At 32.0% G+C, this 10,882-nt stretch overlaps 1 protein-coding gene across 1 annotated transcript; it reads right to left on the bottom strand.

Moving 5' to 3' along the window:
- Positions 1 to 6,532: 6,532 nt before the first annotated feature.
- LOC18055989 (protein IQ-DOMAIN 14) lies at positions 6,533 to 8,448 on the bottom strand (the record flags this gene model as incomplete). Its single annotated transcript, XM_024177712.1, has 4 exons — positions 6,533 to 7,371; positions 7,500 to 7,712; positions 7,830 to 8,294; positions 8,386 to 8,448. Coding segments are annotated over 4 exons (1,428 nt in total), but the record flags the coding sequence as incomplete, so codon positions are not given.
- Between the last annotated feature and the right edge of the window lie 2,434 nt (positions 8,449 to 10,882).

The following is a 10,882-nucleotide window of genomic DNA, read 5'->3' as shown; positions in this document are numbered from 1 at the left end:
ATTTAAGGACAAATACAAGAAGAATTAACTGCTTATATTTTTTCCTCTTCCCTTTTTTCTCTTTTCAGTCCCACCTGTACAATTCGTTTGCACTTTGCACAATCTTAAAACAACAATCCTTTTTTTTATGTATTATTTTTAATTTTTGGGAAGCTAAAGTTTTTTAGTTTTGTAGAGAGAGAAAGTTTGAGAAGATTAGAGATATCAAAACTACAGATTTTTTTTTTTTTTGTGTAAAAGAGATTATTAAAAAAAAAAAGGGTAAAAGGAGTATTTTATATTAAACAAAGCAAGGAAGCCACAACATATTTGCAATATCTGCAGAAGCTTCTTCCAGCCACTCCAGGTGCTCAAGAAGGGAAATTACAAGCTTGGCTAAGTACCCTAGGCATATGCTTAATAATAACTTCATTTTGGTCAGTTGAGAAGTCGCTAAATTCATCTACAAACCAACATCTTTAGCCTTGTGGACTCTTCCTAAACTTACTACTAATTCTACAAATTCCATATTACTAGTACAAAATTTCCTACAAACTAATGCCGCCACAAATTTAAACTCTCCTTGACCAGTGACTACAACTCCAATTTCCATTAAACCTTTTGTTCCATTTACAGCAGCATCTATACTTAGTTGGTACAAATTTTCTTTTGTGGGAAGCCATTGAATTTTAAGTGTGAGAAAATGATTGTAAATTGAAAGATTTTTAAGTGTGAAAGAGGGGTTCTTTAAAAAAATGGTATTTTTGACAATAATTGAAGTGTAATTGAAATACGGGTTTTAATAAGATCTTGAAGGGGTGTCAATAGTCCAACTTCTTTTTAAATTTTGATATATTGAAATAGAAATAAACTACCTTTTGAATTTTATGATATATTGAAAAAGAAGATGAAACTTATTCACTTGAAAATTTTGCTTTTAAAATATAAATTAATATGTAAAAAATTGATGTATACTAAATTGGGTCCTTAATTTTATGTGGGGCTCTAGTCAATTGCCCAACTTAGCAAAGGGTTGAGCCACTACTCCGTGTCATTTAAATTTTAAAAAATTAAAATTAAAAAATTAAATTAAAAAAAGATGGCAATTTATTTGGCAATATTTTTGAATGAATGGATATACCAGATTCTTCTGTTCAACAGTTAGAGAATAAAAAGAACCCAACCTTTTTACAAGTGTTATCCAAGTAAAATCAAAATGGAATATTTTGAAATCATACTAAAAAAGGAGATCACATCAACTGCCCAAATCTTTTTCCTTTTAAAAAAATATATATTAACCGGTATGAACAAGTTTCTTTGTACCACCTTATTTTAATAGTAATAGCATTCAGTTTCAGTGTTCAGATGTTCTAAAGGGGTTTGTTTTTTAAATTTAACAATAAAAAATTAGTGATTATGTCTGAATTTAATTAAGTCAAAACTTTTGACTTAACAGAGATTAGAAAAATGACTAAATACGTTAATTAATTAAATTAGATTTCAAATAAAAATACCGCCTAAGATCTTGTTTCGGATTGAGATACCATAACTTTTAAATTATAGCTGCTATGAAAAAAAAAAAAAGATGCAACTATAAAATAAAAGTTAGTAAAATGTAGCAATGATAATTTTTAAATAATAATTTTGACAAAAGTATTAAAGATATAATAAGTTTTTTATCATATCAATTAGTAGAATGTAGCAAATATAATTTTTACAGCAGCTAGTGTTTACCACACACTTTAATGCTTATAATATATTTTAGTGTTATAACTTTTAAGATACAACTGTCCAACCTTAATTTCAAGTAGATTCTAAGCCTGCAAAGAGTTTTATGAGACATTATAATCACGATTAAGTTCTATCAAATTAAATGAATTATATTATTCAATCAAGAAACAAAAACAAAGAGCCCTATGGGAACTTGTCCAAAGCCAAGCCCAAAGGATGAAAAAGAATTAAGCCATGGAGACATGGAACTTATTAATTTCTGCAATCTGAAAAGAGATCAAAGGCTAATGCAATTAACATATTGGAAAGCAGCTCCAAAAGTTGTGAAATTTATTGATCAAGTTTTGGGGTTCTTTGTGGCAAAATAGGCTCTATTACTTACTAGAAGTAATATGATTCCTAACTAACTTCCCAAGGGGTATCACAAGTCGCAAGTTCAAAATAGGTTTTTTGAGAACTTCATATGGTGTTAATAGCATCACCTAATTTATTAGTAGGGTTCTTCCAAGGCCCATTTTTACTAAGATTTATTAAGCATGGGTCTAGGCCTACTAAAGACTTGGCCCAAAACCCCCCAAGACCCAAGTCGGTAGACTTTTAGTACTTCTTAAGTTAAAAAAAAAAAAAAGGGTGGTCAAAATATTTGTCGGCATATGTCATTGTGAACAGTGGAAGTCTCCAAACTGTTGCAAAACTTCCACATATTTAGACGCTTGACTTTTAAAAAAATAAATTTGGCTAGAATTTTAAAATTCAGATGGCCAATTTAGATAAAGATGTTTAAAAACTACTCAATTAATTAAATATTGACTGTTTCAATACTTTACACAAAATTGTTAAGATTTTTTAGTTTTAAAAAAATTGAGCTAAATTAAAGAGTATGAAATCAATGAATATATTCAAATTTGCATAAATGAATCACAAAAGCTTGCACCAAAATAAGAGGTATGTTAAACAAATTACAAACTATATATTGTTAATTCATTAATTCGAAATACTATTGAGAATATTTTGTAGCACAAATTGAAATTTTGGTTTAGCCATACAAGTGTCGCATTCGCAGAAATTTAAGGTATGCAATTAGAAAAGACAAAGGGTTAATGAAAAGAACAAATCGCAAAACATCTCCCAAAAGAGTAAATTTATTCATATATCGCACATGCTTTATGAAAAGAGGTTAAAAAGTGCCTGACAAGGCTTCCAATGGCAATATTGTTGAGGGCACTAGCACCCTGTGAAATTAAAATATTTTTTAACAAAATTATGATGTGTTTATTTTTCATAAATTAGAATGGGAAAGAATTGAAACAAAATCAAAACAAGGTAGATTAATTGGAATGAAAAATAAAAATCAGATAAAGTTATTTACTTGGGTTGTAGGAATTAGAATTAGCATAGGAGGTGATCCCATTAATATGTTTACTTTATTTTATAATCAAATTGGATTGTTAAAATTATAATTTTTCACTAACAAAATAATTAAGTAAACATTTTTAAGATTTAATATAATATTGAGCGTAATATTATATATATTTTTTAATAAACTACTACTACTAGTAGTAGAAGTTGTTGCTGTTATTATAGTTACTATCATTATTAAACCTTGTTGAAAAATTATATAATAATAATATGTTAATGTTATTCTAATTAATAGTAATTATCATCATCATCATCATCATCATCATCATCATTTAATAGTAAATGGAGTAAAAAAAGAATATTTAATTTTCTGTTAGCCAAAAGCATCAACTTATTCTCCATTCCCATCATTAAAGCCTACTCCATGGGAATGAGATTCTTATTTTAAATTTATAGGACCCATCCAAAATTTATTCCTTAATGATTTTAACAAGTAAACACAGTCAATCATTATAATTCTCCAATCCATGACATTAATGTGTCATTGATGTGATTCTTAATAATTTGTGTAATGCAGCTTTATAAAAAAAAAAAAAATTTATGAGGACTTTCAAGGGTGTAAATAGAACCACTTAATTTTGGTCCTATTTAGGATTTAGATTAGGCAGTTGTAGCTTAAAAGTTACAGTACTAAAGTATTTGGTAAATACTAATTGCTATAGTTTGGAAGATAAATTGATTTAAATTTCACCATTGTACGATAAAAAAACTTATAATATTTTTGTTATTTTAATCAAAATTATTATTTAAAATTTGTACTTAATACACACTATCAACTTTATTTTATAATTATAACATTTTTTCCCTCACAACATATATAATTCGCCTCAATACTAAACAGAGCTTTTTTTAGCTGGATTCTTCTTAGGCCAATTCCTTTAGGCCTGCTGCTGACTTAGCCCAAAAGCGTCCATAACCACAAGTCGCTAGATTTTTCCTTTTAAAGAATTAAAAAAAAAATCTGGTCAAAACATTAGTGGGCATATGTCATTGCGAACCATAGTTTCCAAAACTGTTGCAAAAATTCATTTTTCATTGTTTATTTATCTGTCTTTTATTTATTTATTGCATTACTAATATGTATTATACAATTAGAACTTTACTTATATTTATATCAAGTACTTATTAGGATCACTTATATCCATTTTATGATAACACAATCCAGATAACTACCTTCACAAATATTGATAGGATATTTACATTAGACATCTACTAGGACTACCAGCATCTGTTCTATGATAACATAATCTAGATATCTACCCTTACAAAATATTAAAGAGATATATGTTCTACTCACAAATCAATGAGAGAAAGAATTATTTTTACACAAATTTTTATTTAGGAGAGAATATATGAATCCCCTTCAAAGTACTCTAACCTCATTTCTGACCACTCGGCTAAAGGTCGGTGGCATTTGAACTGTATTGATAATATCCATAGAATCACATTTTTCTTTGTTCCCTCTAATAAATATATGATTTTACTTGTGCAATATCTATTCTTTTCTTTTCTTTTTCCTTTTTTCTTTATTTTATGGTAAGGTGTAATGTCTATTCACGGATGATTTTTCTTATCTTTGGTGTTATCATTCATTTCCATAATAAGGAATTACCGACAAAAGATGAAACCGCATCAATCTGTGTTTGCACTAGTTTTATTAATATTCTCCACCTACCATTTCCCCTAATGACTTTTTCAATTATAGTTATCAAATTGCAAAGTACGTGATAATGTATATATATATAAAACAAAAGTTAGTCAATATTAATCTAATCTTAGCATTAGCAATTCCTAGTTGGGTAATCTGTTGAACAGTTGAAGGACGATATTTTATTTTTCACAATTTGTGGTAGTCTCATGTTATTTGTCTTGTAAAAATATTAATAGAATCATTATCTACTTTTAAGTCGACATATAACATTGCATTTATAACAAGTTATTTTTTTAGATATTGTGAATTACATTCTGAATTATGAAATTTAACATTTAATTTTACATACTTCAGGTGTATCATAGTCTGTAACTTAAACGTTGCTAAATGTTTTAATAAAAAAATCAACCAAATCTAATTATTTGACGGTGCTCAAATTAATAGATGTAAATCTTCGGATACCCTTTTTTTTTTTTTAACAACTTCAATTTTAAATGACATATAATCAAAATGCTCTATTTCAATACTGAAACATCTCATCTACACATTTTAAAGCACAGCCAGTTGTCTGGCCAGATGGGTGGATGTTGTATGACAGTGAAAACAAGGATAGTTTACTAAACTTTTGTAATTTAAAACGTGGACACATCATTATTGGAAAATGACAATTGTGGTGTAATTGCATGTACATGTGAATACAGCTTACATGTGCCCAGCTCACGTAAATAGCCGCAATTTTTGAAAGCTTCCTTGTCCACACGTTTCACGAAATGTTAAAACTATTTCTCGGCTTTGGATGGCCATGTTCGGCTTAATCGCTTTGGCCCCCATTTCAAATTCAAATTGTTCTGGCAATGGCATTTTGATTTTGATGGGCGCAGGGGCAGCCATGAAGTGATGCAAGGCAACAAGAGGAATTAGCGTCTCCATAAACATTAAAGAGAAAAAAAAATGATATCATTTGCCTTGCGTCGAATTATAAAGCTAATGATTATGAGTTTATTATCTATCTCATTGGAAAAGTAAAATTACTGTTTGACATTAATATTCAAGTCATTATCACGCACATTTAGAATAATAATGAATATGATAAGACCATCCCAAAAGGCAATCTAGGATCTTTTTGTCACTTTAGAACTATTTCTTAATGATTCTTACAACCCCATTAAAATATGTGCTAATTGTACTTTTGCTTGTTAGAGTTGAGTAATCAGAAAATATTAATTCCGAAGTGTTTAAGGCCGAAACGACACGGGACAATGGAGGGGCCGAGGCCGACTGAATAAAATTTTAACAGAAGTAGGGTCACACATAATGGTTTGCTCAAAGGCATGCTGCCTCCAAATTCTGCAAAACAGAGACACAGCGGCATGACAATCACATTTACAACTAACGAACGGAGAGCCATTTGCTTTCGCTTGAATTGATAGTTTCAATTTGAATTTTGTTTCTTACCAATGATTCAATCTCAGCCCCAACTCTTCCATGGCTGTCATGAGTCTTGACTCTTGACAATGTCACATATTTGACACTTTTGGCACCCATTTCACAAATTTTCTGCTCGAGTTAGGGTCCGTTAGATGATCAAAAAATCTATAAAAATCAATAAAATTTAATTATTTGACAATGCCCAAATTGTGGGTTATGATACGATAGTCAAAGCTTCCAACATACCAACAAAAATATAATTCTGCTGCTAACATATCTCATTTAATTTGAAGGAAAGGCTAATAACATTACTTGGCACCAAGATTTGAAACAGATGCAATGGCATTTCAATGGTAATAACTAATAATGTTTTGATAATACTACATACATGTTTGAGTTCTATTGCCTAACCCTTTTGGTTGTCAAGGCACAAATAGCAGGAAGCAAATAACACACACAATGCAAATGCATAGTTATCACCACTTCCTTTGGACATAATTATTCCTCTCTGGTTCTCTGCACAACTCCGTAGATCTATCAAGCTTACCAATCACAGTATTCTTGAAACTAATAACCTCTTGAGCTTGTGAACAGGATCTTTGCATCCTAATGCCACTTAGGCTGCTTCTTGACTCCATCATTTCATTAAGTGAAAGCCTCCTTTTAGGCCCCGGTTCCGGCCTTTGCTTTGGTGCACTATGTGACCTCAATTTAGCCTTGAATGATTTTGTATTGGCCATGTAATTTGGAAAGTTGTACTGCCTGAAGAAGTTATCAGCACAAACACTCTTCGCGGGGGTAGCCGGAGCTTTAGACCTATCAAAACTTACAAACCTAGGGGTACTCTGAGCTGTTGAGAACTTGCACTCATCACCGGTTAGTCCCCAGTCAGATTCTTGAAAATTCCGGCCATCGGGTATCGACAAACACTGGTAAATCCTCGATGGGAGTGGAGACGAGATTGTTTGATAATGTGGGTCATCACTAAAATCCGAAACTGAAGTGTTTGTTCTGCGAGATCTTGATTTAGGCCTGTTGCTGCCTGTATCGACCTCCACAATTTTGGGACTCTCATCAATGGTGGTGTCAATAGAAGCAGACAATCTTCTACTGTGGATAGATACTGCTGCCTGCTCACTTCTTGTTTCATCATCATACCTTTCCTGCAGATTATTAATTCAAATAAAGAAAAAAAAAACACACATGTTTAGTGAATGACAAGTGTTGTAACTGCTGCTGTGTATACAAAAACTGCCGAGAAAATTGAAATTTAATCTTTTTTTTTTTTAACCATGGATTTTCGAGCTCTTGATTCCAATCTGTTACTGTTGTTGTTAGTGAGACCACCACAAGCACGAGCTCTCTGAGACCTAGCGGTGACTTGTGCTCTAATGAGCGCTTGCATACCGTGGAGTGTTGCTGTTGTTTGTTTCCTCACTAAATAACCTCTTACATGTGCCTGTAACTTCACCAGTCCTTTCAGTGCTCTCAGTGCTCTTCTTGCCTGTTTTAATTTCCAATTCAAGCTCTTGAAATTAAAGGGAAACAGAGAGTTGTTTTCAAGTTTAACCTCTTTGAACCAAAAAAAAAGACAAAATAATCAAGAAAACTCTGAGCTTACCAAATAACCCCTGAAAACAGATTGAATCTTGACAGCAGCCCACTTCTCATGGGTAGCACCACCGAACATGGTGCCCCTGCCATGGCTAGTTAACCTGACAACGGCCACGGCCGCCTGAGCTGCTGCCACGGCAGCGTCAGCTGCCGCAGCAGTGGCAGCAGCCACAGCAATAGCGTGCTTGTTCTGTTCCTTCTCTGTTTCAGTAGCGTAGTATGATCTTATCCAAGCTGCTTCAGCTGGTGACATGTTTGGTGGTATCGTTGCCGGATTATAACACAAACCACCGCCACTGCCGCCGCTGGCTTCTCTTTCTCTTTCTCTCCCTGAGTGGCCAAAGCTGCAGCCGCTGCCCCTCCCCTTTTTGTCTCTCCGGTCGCCGGAATTTGCTGAAGTAGTGTTCTTTATCCCAAACAAGCTCTTCAGCCACCTTGTTGCTCTGCCCATTTTTTCCTTTTTCTCTTGAAACTGAAATTAATCAATCTAAAAAAAACTGTTACCCATTTCAATTTTATTTTTATTGTTATGTTTATTTTCAGATAAAGAAGAAGGCTGTTACCAGCTCGCAAACTGAGTTGCTTTCCTTTGTTGCGAAAAGTGGCGATGCAGTCTTGCAGAGTTGTTAAAGAATTAAGATCTTTTAAAAACAACGTCCATATATTTCAAAAACTACAAAAACAAAAGAAATATTATATATAGAATAAAAAACAAAACAAAGATTAATAATAACTCGAGGGATTTTTCTTCTTTCAGCATGACACTCGAAACTAAAGAAAACAAAAAAAAAATTGAATGAAAGAAAGAAATAGAAAGCTGTCATGGCCCCCATTACGTGACAAAATCATGGCGCTTAAGAAATTCAGAGGGGTTTGCGTTTTCAAACCAAATAATATTATTTTAATTTTTAAATAAACTAAATTAATTTTTTTTTAAAAAAAGAGACAATACAGAAGTAAGCACTTAGTAGGGAGTTACAACTTACAATGCCACTAAACTAACAAAGATTAATTAAGCATTAAAGAATGAGATGAGATGGGTAATAAAATAATGGATCAGAAAGAGTAATACCCAACAGAGGGGGGGTGATTTATGGCTTCTGCATGACTGTACTGGGATTTCATTACCCAAGTTCTGTTTTGCCTTAGCCTTTAGCTAGTCTCTCTCGTTTATGTACCCAAAAAAAAAAAAGAGTAATACCCAACAGAGTAGAATCAGATTCTTGAAATAAAGTAATTAAAAAGGGCCAGAAAAAAAAAAGGTAAAGGAAGTTAAAAAGTAGGAGGAAAGTGAAACGAAACGCTCAGTTTTTGCAAATTTGCAATATTATCCACCAATTGAAAAGTGAAAAGGGACACTCAATCTAACAGCGAAAACACAAACACAAAGCTCTCTTCTTTCTCTTTCTCATTACTTTATGGAGCGACGTGTCCTTAAAAAGAAAAGATACCTGGGGGTTCCTCAGCCTCTGACACTCTCGTGAAGCCTTGCATTTTCATTATCATGCATAATATCATATATACGATAGAAATGTTCGTGCTGTATTTTTTTTTTTTTAAGTCTAAGAAATTATTAAATCATATGATTTTAAAATATAATATTAAAAAATGTTAAATCATCTAATTTAACAACTTTCTTAAACTTTAACTAAATCTAAAATCCTAAATCAGATCAACGCTCTCATAAGCAATAATATTTATAAATTGTGACTACATCAAATTTCGTTGATTTTTATTGACTCTCTTCTATAGTGTTAAATAATTAAATTTTCTTGATTTTGGTCGTTTTTTTATATCCAGCAAACAATACCCCTGAAATAAGGACCTCGTAATGTAACCCTAATCCCCAACATTTGAATTTAATGGCAAGAATACGTACCGTCGCCAGCTCTCGATTCTCAAACTACAACTGGGTTTGAATAATAGTCTGTGATTTTATTTATGATAGAACTGTTGCTTGCTGCAACACTCTGTTTTTTGGGGCTCTGTTTTGGATTATTCTTCGGTTATTGTTATTTATTGTTCAATTATTTTGTCCAGAGTAATTCAACTCTCTTGACCCAGTAACTCCTGATCTCTCTGCAAAGCTCTGTAACGTGCATCTTGGAGGTGAAAACAAAGTTTCGTCTACAAATGCAAGTACTTTAAACAGAGAAAGGGGTCAGTCGTTTCATTATTGAATCATAACCAATGAATAAAAAATTAAATGAAAAACTTATTTATGTTAAAAATTTATGAATGTTAAAAAAAAAAAAAAAAGGGATACATAAATTACTGCTAACTTGCTGTTTTGGTTCTCTTTTACTGCCAAAAGAAAAGAAAACAAAACAATGCCCCTTCGCTTGCATGTTTCCACTTACGAAATGGAACCAGCATTGATTGACAGCTTCAGCGTAGTACGAGTTCCCCAGTAACGAGTGAGGGAAGAGGGGTAAATTTGTAATTGCATGGTTGATTCGCGATCTAAATGCTTAGCTGGCTGGTTTTTGCACGGCTGGCTCAGACCATTCAAAGACAAAATTAGTAATGAGGTCACCGAGTTTGGATATATTTACAGAAATACTACTCATCACATAGTGCATTCAAGTTTTGTTTTGACAAAAATGGGACAACGCTTGCATCATTTGCTGCGTCCTACGGACTCGATTAAATGGTCCCCCTTCCGATTTTCGGTTCTCTAGGATCGCCAGGGAAAAGATCGTGCCCGGATTCGTTTCATAATTAAGGGAACTAAAATAGAATTTTATTACTTCTCCCTTTCTCTTTCATATGATCTCTCTCTCTTTTTTTTTTTTTGGGTACTCTTTTGATTTTATTACATCACTTGTATCTATATATTTTTATAATAAATAAATAAATATTTTTTCATTAGATTACAATTAAACTATTACTAATATTTATAAATTAAATTATTGGTCTCATAAATATTTAAACAATGTCTACTTCATTCACCTGAAATATTTATTTATTCACATGTATCAATATATTTTTATAATAAATAAATATTTTTTTTCATAGAACTACAATTAGAAAATTACTAATGTTTACAAATTATATTAT

The sequence above is a fragment of the Citrus clementina genome, unplaced genomic scaffold (genome assembly GCF_000493195.1).
Source record: "Citrus clementina cultivar Clemenules unplaced genomic scaffold, Citrus_clementina_v1.0 scaffold_1, whole genome shotgun sequence".
Classification (NCBI taxonomy): domain Eukaryota; kingdom Viridiplantae; phylum Streptophyta; class Magnoliopsida; order Sapindales; family Rutaceae; genus Citrus; species Citrus x clementina.
The sequence above is the reverse complement of the archived record's forward strand: the minus strand, read 5'-3'. Positions and strand labels throughout refer to the sequence as shown.